This window comes from Gobius niger (assembly GCF_951799975.1).
Source record: "Gobius niger genome assembly, chromosome: 2".
Lineage (NCBI taxonomy): Eukaryota > Metazoa > Chordata > Actinopteri > Gobiiformes > Gobiidae > Gobius > Gobius niger.
The window spans coordinates 37,815,952-37,833,857 of NC_136853.1; the positions used below are offsets into that span (position 1 = coordinate 37,815,952).

Genomic DNA, 17,906 nt, shown 5'->3' on the forward strand with positions numbered 1-17,906 from the left:
GCGATACTTTCCTGCCTCAATATATCGAACTTCAAATTCATCAAATTGTATATTCCCTGGAACCGGCACATAGACTGGCCCACATGTGACAAAACACAGTGCTCTTTACATTTACACCCATTGCAAGTTCAATTCAACTCCTGCACATGCTGTATATTTTAGACACTAAAGTGCACATATGAAATTACAGTCCATGTCTACCCCAAGTCCATTTTGAAGTAAGGCTGTTGGGTGTAATTTTCCGCCCATATTTGGAATGACATTGAGTGGTCCGGTGGGCATAGAGGCCCCAGTCTCTCATCATGCTGCTGGGGGGATGATTAATAATAAGCACTGATGAATTCTCCATTGTCCCTGTGGGTTCCGCCATTACCTAGCAGCTCCAAAATACTACCTGCAGCTATAATTAGAAAAGCACCGTCTTAAGGTCTCTGTGCCTCAGATTGGGCCAAAGGCTCATAGGACCCTCACCATGAACAAATTATACTTAGTCAAATATTTAAACTCGACTCTTGACTATAGGTTTGCATGATGTTTGAGAAGACATGTGCAAAAGCTATGTTTAAAGATATGGCTGGCTCTGTCGGTACAGTCTGCCCATTCAGTGTAAGCAGACATAAGGGTGTAGTAAAAAATTAAGAAACTTGACATCACCAATGTTTTCTTTCTTGTTCACATCCCAACGTGGTCACTTTGACTCGAGATGCCTTTCAATCCTTGCGATTTTAACTTGTTTCTGCTGATATTGCCTTAACATTGCATAGACATATATTTTTTTAGCAGCCTTACTTTTAACCAAAAAAGAAAAGAAAATCCGTTTTTCTTATGGATGATATCATTACTCTGCAGTTTTGAGTTCATTCTTTTTTTGTGCTGGTGCATGCAAATTGTTCTAAAAGCCACACACTCCGCTCCGCTATCCCCCTATCTGAATAATGTCACAATTAAATTCTCAGCCCCTTAATTTTTTTTTTTCCCGGGTTTCATCGCCTCGTTCCCAAGGTTGTCTAAATAGACCTAATTTGATTTGAGATCAGAGATTAGATATCCACTGAATCTGATTGCAATTTACCAGCCGCAGATATCAAAGCAAATCATGGACGCTTAGCAGCCTTAGTCATTATGCAAACATCATCACTGTAAGTAAAAGCGTATTGGGTGGAAGGGGGAGAAAAAAAAAAGTGTTTCTATTTGCAGCTTGTCGTTGGTCAAACCCGTGCCGCAATAGAGTGGTGTATGTACATGTGGGGCATGCATTGATTTGTGGATCTATACCATAATGTCCTATAATGAGGCTGTTAGTTGATTACAGTGCTCTGTAGACTTAATCCTTCCAGGGTTATCAGTGGGATTGATGAGCCAATACTCGGGACACTGGCCTCTCTAAATGGGCTCGCCATCCGACTCCGGTTCAATGATAAGTCTGCCCTCTCTGGCATTGAAGACCACACTGTTTCTGAAAAGTCAATGCCAACCTGAACAATGCTTTCAGTCTCTATTTTTGCTTTCATTTAAACCGTGCAATGATTCTCTTTCTCTTAAAACTTGAATACTGTTGATTCTTTTTTTTTTTTTTTACATCTCGTGCCTCTAATAATGTTTGTTTACGGCGTTTCCGAATATTGTTGACTTTGTTTGTGAGGATGTGTGAACTTGCGGAGATGTGCGGATTGCGGCAGAAGCCATGTGTTGGTAAACTGTTTAGGTATGCAACTCGGCTCTGTTTTCCTGAGGCACATGATGCAGCAAAATGCAAACCATCCAACCCTATTTAAATGACTGCTGCATTTTGACATAAATTACAATAAGTGCGCCAAGGTGCCATCTTACTCCCAGGCTACCTCCGTCGCTACATGAGAGCTAGGCAGTGGTCCAACTTGAGAGTGACAGCAATTAACCTGCCTTCTGAGCTGTTTAGCTGGAGGAAATGGAAGGGATGGGGAATGTGACAGCCAGTGATGGGTAATATTTAGGGTTTAGGGGCAAATGAAATTCTCCCTAAAATGAAAGTCATTAGAGAGGGAAGTTACCCCGCACACAAAGGGCCGAGGACTGTGTGGTTGTGCGCATGGGTGTGTGTGTGTGTATGTGTGTGTGTGCGCCTCACCTCTCACTTATAACAAGTCAAGTTTATTGTTTAGTGTCAGTAAATGCTCACTCCCTAAAAAGCTGACAAGCCACACTCACCTCCCATCACCTCTCACAAACAAGCGTCAAGCCTCTCCCTCTGTCTGTCTTGCCCTTCACCTGTCTCCGTGGCTCCTCCAATACTGTATTTGAGGGCACATTGCACACACACACACACACACCCACACACACACACATACCTAAGATGCAAATCTGTGCTTTGCCCTTGAGCATAATTTAAAGGCCTAATCACCCAGACTGTCCCTTTGGATGGAGAAGGGAAGGAGGGAGGGAGCATGGTGTCCCTCATTTGCACCCTTACACAAAGAAGCTCATTAGGTTTATCTTTCAGGCCTGAGATTGCCCCACTCAACTGTGTAAATAAGACACTAGTCGTGGTGTGCCGCATCCATCACCTCTCAGGACAGGAGAAAGAGCTCCGCTGAAATATGAACGATTTCATAAAGGAGTCTTTTGTTACCCGTCATCATCTGGCCCAAGATAAGCGGCTCTTGTAAAGGCAGGAGGAGCATTAGGGAAGCAGCGTGGACTATATGTCTTTGTGAAATAATTTCCCCTTTCAATAAAAAAAGACTGACAGTCTTTTGCAATGCTTGTGGCTGGCTTATTTACAATGAAAGCCATCCTTTTTATTTCAAGGGCGACTATTGGCAGGCACTCTCTACAGAATAGTACATACAGGCCTGTGACATATAGGCTGTAGTTTCCCCTTGGTGATGACGCTAAAGATATAGGCTGTGAATGACAGCATGGCTCCTGTTTGCTCACCCTTCCCCAGACAAAACACAGTATTATTCTATTATCTAAGTCCGTGCACTCTCTTTTTTCCCTTCTCATTCTTCTACACCTTGAAACCTGGCCTGTCCATCTATGTTTAAGACACATTACATGTGGCCTTCTGGAATTTACAGTGGTGCTCTCCCAGTAACTCCATTTCATGCAGGAGTCCCCTGAGAGCGCAGCGAAATGTCAAGCTGCAAGGCTTGAAAGAGAGACGAGGAGAAAGGGACAGAGAGAAGAGCAGCAGTGATAGAGACAGTGAAATCTGCTGGAAATAAACACTCATCAGTTTTATGCCAAAGCAGCTCCATGCACTGGAGGAGGCGGATGTGTATACTGGATAAACTTCCTTATGCTATTTTACTATATTTGATTACAAAAAGAAAACCAACTTACATAGCGTCATCTTTTAGAGATTAACAAAATGGTGGTGAGAATTTATTATTACGTGTACTATTTTATGTAGTTTCAAAGTTGGTTTGTGAGCCTTGACTTCTCAAACCAAACCAGGTTATTAAATGACACTTTATGTAACTCCACGCCCAAATAAATATCGTGTATATAAGCAATGTAATATAGATAAGGAAATCTTGTTTTTTATAATAGTTTTTTCCTCTACCCATTCTGTGCATGGGGTCAGTGATTAATGAATTGGACTGAGGTTAAGCATCTCAGTGTAAATAAGAGATCGGCATTGAGCAGCGCATTGAGGCTGCAGCCGATGGTCCTGCAGCCTCAGTCTCAGTCCGGTGCGGCCAGGATCAATGACCACTTCACAACTCATTTCCTTTTACGCCTCCCTAACTACCCTGACTCCAGCTCGGGGAAATAAATGGCAATGGATCTATAAGTCCGCTCTGCGCCGCACAAACACATACAGCCAGAATACACTGTCACAACCTCACACTGCACACTGACTCTGAAGTGGCGGGTATTGAGCCTCGGCTCAATACCCGCCACAATAATTTATTTGCAAACTACCTTTGTAGTGAATAGTGCATCATCTTTTGTGGCCACACAATCGAAAACAGGCATTCTGTCATTGTTTGTTGCCACTCCTCTGTCGGCGGCTTAAACAGAGTACTCGCTGTTAATATGAAAGGCGGAGTGCTACTGTCACACTATTCTGAACGCACACATGTAAATAGCTCTGTTTTCTTCTAGTTAACAGAAGCCAATAGAAAACGGTTGTCGTTCTGCAGTTTGCTTTCCGATGCACACAAGGTAACGCATTGCCGCTTTCCTTTTTCTCTAGATGCTTCCCATCCCCCCCAAAACCCCAAGTGGCTTATAGTCATTTGATAGGCCGCGACACTGCTATCCATTTAACAGAGCTTAAAAATTCTACATATGCATATGCTGGGGTGGTGTCTTAAGCTGACAACCAAAAGACAGGATTTGCTAGAAGGCAGCTTTGGAGTGTTGTGAATTTAACAAGCATGTCTAGTATTACAGTTCCCCTCCGCTTTGGCCATGAATAGTAACAAATCAGACTCTGAGACGCATGCCCGATGGTTTGTTGTGTATCGCTCCCCTCCCTCCCTCTTAACTAAACCGAAAATGACTTCAAATCGCGTTAAGACGATGACTAGTACGAAATAGTAGCATCTTTAATGTTATTAGTGCGCAGCCTTTAAAATGCGCTCAGACATATTCCAGGTATCTCCCTTTTTCTTCTGTCTTGTTGCTCTCGTTAACACACTCCGCTGCTCCGATTACCTTCATCCCTGACCCATTTTTGAATTTATAAATGGTTCCAAGCTGCTCCCAAGTTGTTTGTAGTTGTAACAGCAGTAGCATGTTGCAATGGGAGATGCTCTTCATGCAACTGCATACATAAGTAAGAGAGTCGGCCCTCAGTGCTATGTGCTCTCTGCGGCTTTTCATGTAAAACGCACCAAATAAGCTTAGGCCGCGGGGAATCAAAGGCTCCAAAACAGACAAACTAAATGACAAGTCACTTAGAGCTCTCTTATGCTACAGAGTTTTTGGATAGAAGCCTCTGGATTTGTTTGAAAACTGGTTTGTATGTACGGTTTGAAATTTTAATATCACTAAACGACTCTGTGCATTACTTCAAATCATAACAACGCCGCCCAAGAAGTCACTTCCTGTTTCGATCCAGCACGCCAAAATAAAAGCACACAGCTCGTCTCATTGATTAGTTCAGCAGGTACTTGCAGCAGTACAAGAATATAATTAAATACATGCATTGTCAGTGTTTTGTCTGTTAATAGTCAGGCATAAAGAACTAATGAATAAGATGGTGCTTTTATTTTGGTGTGCTGGATCGAAACAGGAAGTCACTTCTTGGGCGGTGTTGTTATAATTTGAAGTTATGCACAGAGTCAATTGGACAGGTTTGTACAGTGTTGAATACTGATGAGAACAAAAAATAATCCATCTCCAGTTGCCGGAACAACATTTCTTCTCATAGCTGTCCAGATGAAAATAAATCATTCTCCAATCTTCAGGAATTTCTACACTTTACTGATCAAGTTCGGTCGCCGAGACTTTTGCCCCGAATATTGACTCTATTTTTAATCTGAGCAAACACGATAGTTTCTTCTGGAAGTGTAAACCAGACATTTATTTTTGAGCGCACACACAGATTGAGATGTACATATGCCAAGCTAATAGAAGTCACAGTGTATATAGACAGAGAGGCCCAGGTTTCTATCCAAAGCATGCCTGCCAGTCTTCATCAGGACCAGGCCAGTGCTTATTTACCCACGCGGGCGGGACTTAACTGGCACAAACTGATCAACGCCAGCGCCGAAAATCTGCTCGTTCCAACCCGATAAAAGCGACACCCATAAGCATATGCAGAACATGCTTTGTGCGGCTTGGCTCTGCACTTCAAGCTTGACTAGACACTAAGCTGATATTGCTTTCACGCTCGGATCCGTAGTTTCGCAAAATCTTCCAATGGAAAGCCCCCGATTTGATTGTTCCTGCATATGCATTTATCAGAAGTTTACATGATAAATATACATTAGGCTGGAGGTTTGGCCATGCGTGGTATTGTTTCAAGCGATACCCTTCTTCGCCGCATTCCCTCTCACCTGTTTTCGGGCTTCATCCGGTTCAGCGTGAATGTCAAAATTTGTGCAAAAACGTCAAGTGGGCAGCAGCTTCTTCCATGGTTGTTCGGAAGTTGAGGTCCCTGAAAAAATATCCTTGGCTAAGGCCTAGTAAAATGTGTGTTTTTTATAATGACTGTAATTGTTCTGTCTTTATATGGAGAGCTGTGGGGGGAAGTGATCATGCTTTTGGCACATTTATCAAAGTGCATACAAAAAAGAAAAATAAGAAGCCCTTTTCCCTACGTAGCTGGACTAAGTGTGCGACAGAGTGATACATTTTCTTGTTAGGTGAAATTACATCCACTAACTTGAGCTACTTCAGCATGAAATTGAAAAAGAAGCATTTCTTGTGAATTTCCATTCTTGATTCAATAAGAGATGTAGATTAGCCCTTTGGAAAAGGGCGGGGAACAGGAATGAAACTAAAGAAGTATTACTTTTTGGCGCCTGCTTGTTCTCAGAAGCGTGATATAGGATGCTGCAGGAAAGGCTTTGTTTATGGAAGTGTGGCTCCATCGGCTCGCTGCAGATTAAAGGAGAAAAAAAAAAAGAAAAGGCTTAATATCTGTCTCAGTGTTTGGGCATATGTCTTATACATTTATACATTTGTCACCTTCTTATCTCCCGTCACTTTACAAGTCTGACTTTGTTGTGTCTTGTATCTGTTTTCTTGTCACTCACACGGCCAAAAACATCAGAGCATGGCAGCTCAGTGAAGCAGCTCTTGTCGGGGGGGGGACGAGGGAGGGGCCACGGGGGTGTCGGTGATTGATAGACGCGCGGTGTCAGGGTGGAAGCCAGATAACTATATCTTCTGCAGCTCACTTAAAGGTCAAACACACACCAATGTAATTGAAATACCCGCACGGAAATCACCGCCGTACAACGCGGGAAACGGAAAAAGATCGAGGAGGACGGAGAGGGAAAGATGGATGTTACATAAGCAATGAGCGTGACGCGTGGTCCAGCTACTGAAACGTGCAGTGGCCATTTATTTCTGTTGGTATCTGGACAGGGCTGTTGATTCCAAGACACACAGCAGCTTGAGAATTAAGAAAAAGATCAATTGGTCTCTTAATTATTACTAATAGCGTTTAAAAGCAATGCCTTCTACTGGTGGAGAAGGTATAGTGCGGGAGGCCCTTTTCCTTGACCTCCAAATAAAGTGGCATTTAGAACTCGAGCCGTGCCGGTCTAGACAGCCAGACACTCCAATCTATTGACTAGTCACAAGCAGCGTCCCAAATGCCTGCCCATACAAACAAATGCGCTTTTGTCTTTCTTTTTGTTGCAACGTTGAAATCGTGGTGGATTGCTGTAATGACTTTCTTGTTTTCCTTAATCATTGTTTTGTGTTCACCTGTTTGGCACACGCCCTGTCGTTTTAATGACAGATGAATGCATTTAAATGTAGTTTACCCTTTACAGAACACTACACAATAAAATATCTCTATTACTTTGGAAGACTTTTTTTTTCTTTTTGAGGACATTTATCTCTTTCAACAGCATATATTTATGTTGACATGCCGGAGAACTGGCTCTCTCCCAGTTTCTTCTCCAGAGACAGACAGATCGCTAGTCGCCTCCGGGCAGGCTTTGGACTAGTAATAAGACCTTGTCAGCAAAGACCGGCACCGGCTCGCTAACAAACAAACTGCATTCTGACCCGCTCTCTTGCCCCATAACCTACTTTCAGTTTATAATTTCTACTGATTTACAAGAGGTGGGAGGATTTTTTTCGAAGACATTTCAAAGCGGTCTGTCCACGCATCCAGTATTTTCCATGTGGCTCAGCTCCCTCCTGGATGAAAAATGACTGGCCTGAATGCAACGTTTCGTATAAGCTATTCATCCAGCTGCGTGACCTCCACTCGCCCATAACTGCGAGGAGGAGCTGCGTTTCAACCACCTCCAGAACAAATTGTTTGTACGAAATGAGCAAAAAGGGGTATCAGAGCTGAGAGTTCAACAACAGATAATATCGTGTTGTTTACATCAGCCGTGTATATTTGTCTGAAGTCAATGTACTGTGCATTTCATAGTAACTGTTTCACGTTTTTTTTCCTCACTATCGCATTATGACAGATGAGCAGTCCTTCAATGAGCCTGTCCTTTTCAACTAAAGCACTTGACCCCACCGCCCTCCTCACCTCCACACATACCTTCCCTTCTCCCGCCTACGTCTGCCTCCTATTCTTCCTCTGCGCCTTTTTGTGAAACTATAGTGGTATAGTCTTCACTTGTCTGGGTCTAAAGGACTTCCCTAAGAGCAAAAAGGAGATAAAAAAGCTGCGCTGAATGGGCCTGCTGCCGCCTTATCTAAGCAGAGCACTTACAGAAGAGTAGGTCAGAGTGACGACTGCAGCCATCAGCATTAGGGAAAAATGTGAAAACATCATCCCGACAAAACCACAAGAGTAAAAACGGGCAAAACCAGTGGGTTGTGCCAACGCTTTTGCCATTTATACATATTTTATAGCCATGTGTATGGACTTGTCAATGAGGACACATCATTGAAATGTAAAAATATCAAAGGGCTGACCTCATGGCATTTGGAATAACAGTAACTTTAAGGGCTTCGTTTAAATGTCTGCCAAAGAGCGTGCATCGCCCCGGCAACGATCAGCTGCATTTTTTTGACCGCAGTAGTGTTGTCATAATACCACGATATCAAACTTTCAAGCAAAACAAAACTATGAGACGGATTTTGATATGACAGTAAGTCAAATCCATTTTATGTTCAGTATGACCATTTGAAGGCATCTCTGGAGTCGCCCACATATGGTCATGTTTGAAAACAGTTAAGGGGTAAAACAATTTGGAGAAAAACCTTAACCTTTCTCTAATTATTCAAAAACTACTTAAACAAATGCTAAAATATGAATATAGTTTTCTACTAAATAAAGATGCAAAGACATGGAGAGGAGCAAAGTGGTTCAACAGCCCATAAATACATACATAACGGAGAAGGCTAACATGAAGCTTCATGTTAGCAGCGTGCTAATGCTAACGCTAGCTAGCGTTTTTCGCTTCCACTGAACAATCTGCTGTGAATAAACATCCACGTGGACCCGATTTAGACTTAACCTCATTTGTATGTGCTAAATAAGTTTATACTTAATGGCTAAAAAGAATGAAAGATTATGTTTTCCCCCTCAACGAGGCCACGCCCCCTTCTATGACGAGATGCTGTCTGTATTTATGTAGTAGCCCTTCTTATCAACCCTGTGGTGCCGTTTCCAAATTGAAATGTGCAGACGGAAATGCTGTTCTATCTGTGTATTAGGTGGAGAAAAAGTAATCAGTTTATAGTTTTGACAAAGGGTTACACTTTTGACAGCTCGATCACCTTTGAGTAATTTATTCATAGACATTGATCCGTAGAAAACCACATGTACAATGCCATAATTTTGAATGAAACTGAGATTATACACTGGTGAACGTGAAGGTTATTTTTGACATTACTACAGAAACTTTAGCAGTGCAAAACTTTTGTACTGTCATGGCTCGTATCAAAAGCTCATTCTGAGATTGATTTTGTTGCTGACAGTAGTAGCTGGTTGAACACTTGCAAAGCAAACTAGCATGGCCTTGGCAGTTACTTGTGGTCAGTCCATCCCATTTGGAAAAAAAGGGCCAGTTCAAGAATGCAGGTTTTGTACCAAAGTTCACATTGAAAGTAGCTGAAACCTTTTTTTTCTTTCTTCTGCTAGAACAAATACATGATTGTATTTGCTCAAAATTTCCACGGCGATAACAGCGGGCGGTGGGACGTGAGTGAACGTTAGCCTTCGCGGTGACTGACAGAAGACTGTGGTCTGTGTTATTGCTGGAATGGTCTCCTCTAGTGTTTCAACACACATATTACTGCTCTGCTCTCCCCCCCCCATCCAAAAGTGCTCGCTTTATTTGTGATGGGCAAAACAGACCCATGTTTTGTCTTAGAAAAAATCAGTAAGGTTACACAATAGATACCCCGAGACCACCCCCGTAATCCTTGCTCTTCCCTCCCATATACAGGGCTTTCTTTCCTGGGGTAGGGAAATTCATCTCGTGAATCCTCCGGGGATGGGGTCGCTATGCAGCTCTGTTTACTGTGGCAGAAAGTTAATATAAATTTTCATCAGTGGGGGAAGTTTACACATATGATTCTATTTGTCCTTCATTATTAGCACCTGAGTCTTGCGCTGGGTTGGCATAATTGTCTACAGACACAGGCCAAATACATGCAAGGGAAAGGCAAATAAGCACACCCCAAAATAATTCGATGCTTGTGTGTTACACTCCTCCGCCCCAGGAATTCTTAATCTAGAGAATCAATAAACAAAGGCTGAGAGACGTGGGAGATGGAGAGGCAGCACGGAGATGAAATGAATAATGCGATATGAGCTGTGTGCGCAGAGGTGAAGGATTGGGCAGAGACCAAGACACAGATCAATATAAACAGTTTTCTACCCGCTTAAAAGTAGCATAGCACAAAAAAAAAACGCTCATGTCTTTCTTTTTTGGATGAAGAAGCCGGCAAACGTGGCTGGAAGTGTTGGAGTATAGCTGAGTGGGACACACAGAGCTCCCATTGTTCTGGCGGATGGTTTTTACCTTCATCCAGAGGCCCAGGCAGATTCTCCACGGACCCCACCGCCCCTCGCCTCTCCCAAGCCCGTCCACTCCTGCTGTTGATTTATTGAGTCATAGATTTAAAATGCTCATTACTCCCGCATACTTTCCGAATTCTTTTTATTGTTTTTATCATCCTCTCGTTGCCTCTTTCTTGGGCCTGGCTCGGAAAAAGTCGGTATTTGTGTATATTTTGGGTCGACCACCATCTTCGAGGCTACGGCGAAGGGAGGAAATTGCAGTAACAATGTTGTTACAGCCAAGTGTGGATAAATCCAGGTGGACTTTGTGCTTTGCTTGGACTTTTTCGGAGGCTATAGGGGAAACGCAACGCAAATTCATCACTAAGTAGCAGATTCAATATTTAAACCAAAGTGTCTAGCCATGCTTTTGGTTTATAAAGGTATTCAACCGACCAAGACAGACCAATCCGTCTGTTTGCTTAAAGGGGCTCGATGCAAGTTAGCCATTTTATACTCACTACTGCCACCTCAGGCCAAATGTGTAACTGCACCTTCTATATTAAGCTTGTGCATGACGGCTCTGGGCTCATTCTACACATTAAGACATGGCTGGAACATGTAGGGCGAGGAAAATATATAATTTTAACATTTTTAAACTCCGTATAGTCCCTTTAATGTAGAAACGACTACCTTCTCTCACATGCAGTAAAAGAACTTCGGGTTTGTATTTCTTTTCCCTCCCTTTCTCACTCTTGGATTCAGCACATTGCTCCATATCTCGTATCTTGTCGCTCTTCTCTTTCCATTTGTGTGTCCTCTCCAGCCACCCCCGTCTAAATCTGTATCTGTTTTGCCAGAATCCCCTTACAACGCTAGATAGGGTGTAAATATTTTGCCGCCTACTGCAACTGCGTATCTCCCCAGCCAGCGGCCCTCACTCCAATCAGCCATGTTTGTTTGTTCAGCTTAAAGTGTTTGTGACTTGTTTTCCCTGGTATGTGACTCCCAGATTGATAAATTGTCACTTTTTTTTTTTTTTCTCCCGCTCTATCGGGTTCCTACCCCCAGTCACTAGAAAGATAAGCCTGCTGTTGCATTGCTGTATGTGCTTCAACACAATACGAAAAAAAAAAAAAACAACCCTCATAGTTGTCAAGTCTGTCAGCTTGACTGGAGTTGTTCTGGCCAAGCGCCTGGGGTTGAACAGAAGCCGTTTACTAATAAATATACACACACCGCAGCTGTTTGGCCCACCACTAGAAAGACTGATGCAACATATTTTCCTATTGACTGGCTTTTGATGCAAGTGCCACAAGAACTCACAAACTCTTGTCCCCCTGCAATGCACCTGTAGCTTATTTCACACCTGTGTCATCATCGTGTGCCGCCGCCTAATGACAACAACTCCCCAACATGACCCGGGCCCCGGCAGTGATCTGCACTGTCCAAACACAATGCTACGGCTCGTCTGATGTGTCCAATTCCAATGTCATGGCTGGATATCGCGCAGTCTCCAGGTGGATTTGAAAGAGTGACATTCTTAGTCGATGGCTTATTTCCCCGACCCGCCTGCCCCTCCACCTCGGCACACAATAAGCAATCTGTGGATTTGTAATGGTCCGCGCCTCTGTTGCAGGACCTGCTAATGTATTTCATGCTTGTTTAAGATCTTTGCATGCTCTTTCCAAAGGTGCATTGTGACTGGTGTTCTTATTACCGTGGCCAGTATTGAGTCTAAACAGAGCACTGGGGGAGTTGAATGACTGGCTGGTGGTTTTTCTCTCTTCTCTCTCTGTCAGTCTCGTCTGCCTCTCCAGTGATCTCTGCATGCCTATTAATGTAGCAGAGGAATGCCTGTGTAAACATTCTTGTTCCTCCGTCCGTTTCGCATACTAGTTGCCTGTATCGCCTTTCTCCTGACCTCACTATCTGAAACCAATTACACCACATCCATTTGGGCTGAATCTTATTTTCATAAGGATCCCCGAGTCGCGCTCTCGCCTGCTTTGTGTGTTATTTTCCCTCTCTTATTTTTTTCCTCTCTTCCAACCTCAGTGATGGATATCAACATCAAATATGCCTCTGAGTGCCTTGTTATTTATACAGCGGGGCCTTGCACTCTCTCTCCTCTCTCCTCTCTCTGTCTACTCATTCTGAAGAATGTGTCACATTGTGCTGTTTATACAATGTGTACATTAATAGACTTGGGATGTCATTTTTTTGTGCATAGCAACCCAGGTTAAATAGATAGTGCGCCCGCTCGCGTCTGTGTTTTTGTCCTCTTCACCAGCTCTTCTGCAAACTTTTGATGACTTTTCTTGCCATTTGCCGTGTTTTTTGTGCTTGGAGATAGGCTTCAGCTTGCCATTCACGTGGAGTGGGATAGTGGGTGGCACAAATTGGTGCTTTTTGGTGTAATGGCTGAATACTCTGAGCCCGTAAAAGAGAGAGGACAGAACTTTTTTGTCTTATTATTCTCTCTTGCAAAAACAGCTAACCCCACGTCTACACCAGAGGTGACAGTTCCAGGCATGACAAACCACTCTGAAAAGTTTGGCCGGTGTTGATAAGGTCTGTGTTATGTTGGGGAATATGCAGCCTCTGTAGACTTCTGTCTGTGCTAATAAGCTGGGCTTGGTTGGCTTGTGTCTCTGCTTTTCATCACCTCTCAAACCTGCTCCTCCAAGACTATTTACCTGCTGCAGATTTTGGAAGTGCTTTTTACAACTCTCTTTCGGCCGCGTGTAATAAATGGAGTGCCTCTCTTGACTTTGGGTTCAGCACAGCGCGTCATTATTGATTCACACATGGATAAACATTTCCTCCTGACAGCTACCTAGGGCGCCGCTCATCAAGCAGTCTTCCCTCTAACTACTGTGTGCAGGACTCAATAAGCCCTATAATTACTTTGATTCACCAATCATGGGGAGATTAATTAGGCCCTGTGTTTTAATTAGCAAAGTGATTGGCTGCATTCAAGGAATTTGTTTAGTCTTTTGTATTGAGGCAGGAAGTGTTAAGTTGTGTTAGATTTTTTTTCTCCCTGCCTCCTCTATTTTAAGCAGTCCCCCAGAGACGGAAAAGGTCTTTGTTTTTCTATAGAAGTTTCTAAAGTGGCGCGCACAATAAAACGTTTCTGCCAATTATGTTTGGAGATGAAGGCTAATAGATGATTTCAGTCGCACGTGCACAGTCACATATGCATAACATGGTAAATACTGAGAAATACTGCTTCAAACTTTCTGTTGTGCTGAAAGTGACCGCTAGTCGCTCTCCCCATTATGCCTTTCTCGAGCAAACTGCGCCCCTGGAATATAGCGCTGTGCTCGTGTGCGCGCGTGCCGGTTTGACATCTCTCCTTACAGATGCCACATCACACAGGCCCGGATGGCGACTGGGCTCCTGTACAGAGCAGACGGATCAATGGCGTTAGGACTCGGTGGCACAGTAATGTGTTTGTTTACGCGAGTTCAGAAAGCCTGTCTCCCCTTGAGCAGCGAGCAGCCAGACAGACCGAGCCCCCCCAACCTCCAGCAGCACCTCCCAGAGCACTGTCTTTTTCATAATTGATCAGGAGGGCGGCTGCGCTCCCCAAGGGGTTAAGACGTGGCAACTTTTTTTTTTTTTTTTTTTTTTTTTTGCTTTCCTCCTTCTCTTCCTCATTTTCTCTCTCTCTCCTGTCTTCTCTTCTTGTTTGCTCAGGATCTCAATGTACTAGTTCAAACATTGTTCCCACCAGCTGGCAGAGCGGCGCCATATGCACGCCCTGTCAGGCAGCTGTTGTCATGGATACTGGCAAGCACAGGAAAATAAAATAAGCACGGATTCCTGAAGAAGTGTCACTCTCCTCACTTTTTTTTTTTTTTTCTTTTTAAACATTTCCCGTCTATCCTCCTCCACGTCCCCTGCTCGTTCCGTCCGTGTGAAGTTGTTGTCTGTTGTGTTGCGCTTTTCGCTCCCACTTGATGCTCGTGGGCCCAGTAGACGCGCGGTACACACGGTGGCAGCAGTAGTAGCAGCATCTGTGCGCCGTGTTCTTTCTGCCAGCCTCTTTCATCCGTCTGCTCTTGAAGAGTTGGGAGAAGGCTGCTCGCCCAGCTGCCACTGTTACCTGTGGAACAAAACAAAAAAAAAACATACACACTGCCTTTTGTAGGGGTGATTTGAATTGACCAAAAAAAAGTGTTGAAAATATAACCAGGTAAACTGCTTACTTGATCCCCCTGTCTTTCCTTATTAGTACCATCCTTTTCTTGTAACCATCACTCGTCAGCACCGCTCATAAGCACTCTTAATGCATAGTGTAAAACCGAGGCTGCTGGTTAATTCACTCTAAATGTAATCTGATGTTGATTTTGTCAACTTTAATTACAGCTCCCAGGGACACTTCACATGGTGCTGCCTCTACTTCAAATTGATATTATGAATATGCAAATGTGGCAGTAATTTGCAGTGAGAAGTGGGTATTTCAGTTGAGCACACACTAGACAGGTCAATTCTACTGATGCTGATGCTTTTTTTTTTTTTTTTTTTTTCAGTCATCCAACCCTCCCTCCTCCCCCGCGCGCTTCTGCAATATGCTCTCGACAAACTGTATTTGTATTTGTATCACAGAAGTGCGAATTGCTACTAAAACACATCTTCAACATACTGTTAACCATGTCAGGAGGTGTTCCACAAAATAACTGTAAAAATCTGACTTTTTTTTTTCTTTTTTGCCAGAGAGGAGTCTATTGTACATAAAAATTAGACTTATCATTGCTGTCGGCTTTGAGAATTGTAATAGTTTATTTTTACTGCCTCTTTTACACCTTCCCATCTTCCCTTTCTCCCTTTTTCTTACCATCTTTTGTCTTGTGTCCTTTTCTTCGCAGGCCCTACAAGCAGCGAGGCAATTACTCTTGCAGCAGCCAGGCAGTGGCCTGAAATCTCCAAAGAGCCAGGACAAGCAGCGTCCACTGCAGGTAAAGCAGCTCCTCGTCTAATCTCTTAAGTCCATCCATAATACATGCCTCTCTGAAAAGAAGATTTCCTCTGTTCCACAAGTGTGTTTGATTTGCCAACGCAATCCTCGGACCTGTCATTGGAATCCTAAAGCTCCACGAGTCGGTCCCTGGGAAGCGAATCATCACACAGACACAAAGAAAACACAAGTTTTATTAAAGGCCACCCCTCAGTTCGTGTATTATTTCCCCTCCTGTCACTTGGCGTACACTTATCGTTCGAAACGGACAATTACTCTCCCGAGCCGATCTAAAAATCCATATGATAGACTGACAAATGAGGGGACATCTTTAATCTGCACATCTATAACATTGTTGACAAGGAGTTATTATATGGCATGTCAGGCGGAGTACTGGCTCATACAGACAGCTAATTTTAACTGCCTGACATCCACTTGGCAACGCTAATTTACCTTATTGATTCGTAAAGCTGTCTATTTCTGTTGTCAGTGATTTGGAAAAGGTCACACTTGTTCACGCCGGCACACCAGCCCCGCACTCACGCATGTGTTGATATTAGCACATTGCACATGCCCCCTGCAATCTCCTGCGTCCCCCGGTGTCGGAAGTTTTCCTCCACATCACGCGGTTTAGTCACTAACGCGCTCGCCGCTCTATTGCATGAGGCACCTTGACATACGCTCTGTTTTTATTTTTGTGTGTGATTTAATTTTAGCCGTTTGAAATGGAGGTGTGGGAGTTTGTGGCCTCCTTTTGGCTAATAAGTCTTATCGAGGGGCAATGGCTTAGCTCATTAGGGGCTCTGTGCATTTCATTAATGACAGGGAAATTGGCGTTAACCTCACACGTCGGTGTTTCAGTCTAACAGTGACGACACTTGCAATTGAAGTCACACCCCTGTGTACCTAATTACGCCCTGGCGAAGAGATAAGACCTCCACGCCATTGCCTTTAAACAATTGACCTCATCGTAAGAATTATTGACATTATTACCCCATTGTACTATATTTTATTGGTGATTTGAATGGGGGAGCCCTTGCAGTTGTATACAAATGAATAGATATAGCTTATGTTGAAGCCGACACTCTGCTGTTGTGTCTTGTATCTGCTGTCGTGTCTGCCAAAGTGAACAGACTCAAACAAATGGGATCCCGATCTACAGATGCCCACATAGCCTCCGAGTGCATGACACACATAACAGGACAAACAATATTGAGAAACAGTGTCCTGCCTCTAATAACAGCAGCCCATGGTAAATATTGAATATTTACATTTGCTTACTCTTCCTTGGCTGGGGTTGGTGATATGAATCAATATGAACTGGAAGGCCTTGTCCTTGTTTCCAGCTAATCCATCTGTTGATCCGCCCTTTATTAACACTTTCCCTCTTTGTTCCAAAAGTCCTTATACAGAGGTCCACCAGAGACATGGCTGTGGCATCATCATTTACTGTTTGGATTTAATCCAAACATTTTATCAACAGAAGCTAGTCATTATTGCTTCGGTTTTGCATCTCAGAGTTCTTAATCGTGTCTTCAGGGAGGTTATCATTAAAGCTGCTTTATTTACAACAATTAGCAGCTGCTATAGTATTTTATTAGCTCTAAGGCTTGATGAGTCAGTTGCAATCTAGTTACATGTTTTTCACAAGCTGAATCAAGCGGATTGATCCTCATGTATGATTATCACAGCAGAAAGGATTAATATTACCATGACATCCTGCTTATGGCAGAGATACTGATAAATCCTCTGACAGGCTTTTTTTCCCTCTTGTTCCCCATATTCAGTGTTTGAGAGTGGGAAATGATCCATAGATCACGGCATGTAAATTATTTAGTACACAAGCATCTAAGTGCCTCAGCTTGCAGTTTTAATTACGTGTATTAGCAGCTAAAGGCTCTCGGCTGACTAATTCTATCCGCTCGCTCATCACTGCTACTCAGGAGTTGATGATGCGGAGGCAGGCAGCACTGGCATAGGCATTCACATGCATGCTATAAAAACAGTCTCACAAATACACAAAAACACACACAAGCAGCTTCTTCGCATTTGCGTAATGTGACAGGTCTATTATTACACAGTAAGCCCACGGGAGCACTCAATAAACACCTATTTCTTCCTGTAAATCCCCCTGCTTGTGCCATGCTGCTTACTCGGCTCTCCCAAGACACAAAACAGCCTCTCTGAGCTGCTCTCTCCCGTCGTCTGCCTCTTCTCTGTGGCAATATTCACCTCTGAAAGGCATTTATACACTGACATTTGGAATACAAATAAAGAAACACGGACAAGGAGAGGCAGCAAGGATTACAGACGCCTTTGAATGTGACAGTTGTTTCATTTGTGCACACA

General features: G+C 43.4%; 1 protein-coding gene across 10 annotated transcripts in view; it reads left to right on the top strand.

The window, feature by feature from the left end:
- The window catches only part of foxp2 (forkhead box P2), a gene marked incomplete at its 3' end in the record, with an annotated part of 93,362 nt that overhangs the window by 36,612 nt on the left and 38,844 nt on the right, over positions 1–17,906 (top strand). For all 10 annotated transcript variants that reach the window (XM_079552415.1, XM_079552420.1, XM_079552421.1 and 7 more), the window contains one exon: positions 15,469–15,558. In XM_079552415.1, the coding sequence (XP_079408541.1) occupies positions 15,469–15,558 (90 nt within the window). The remainder of the gene's footprint in view (positions 1–15,468; positions 15,559–17,906) is intronic.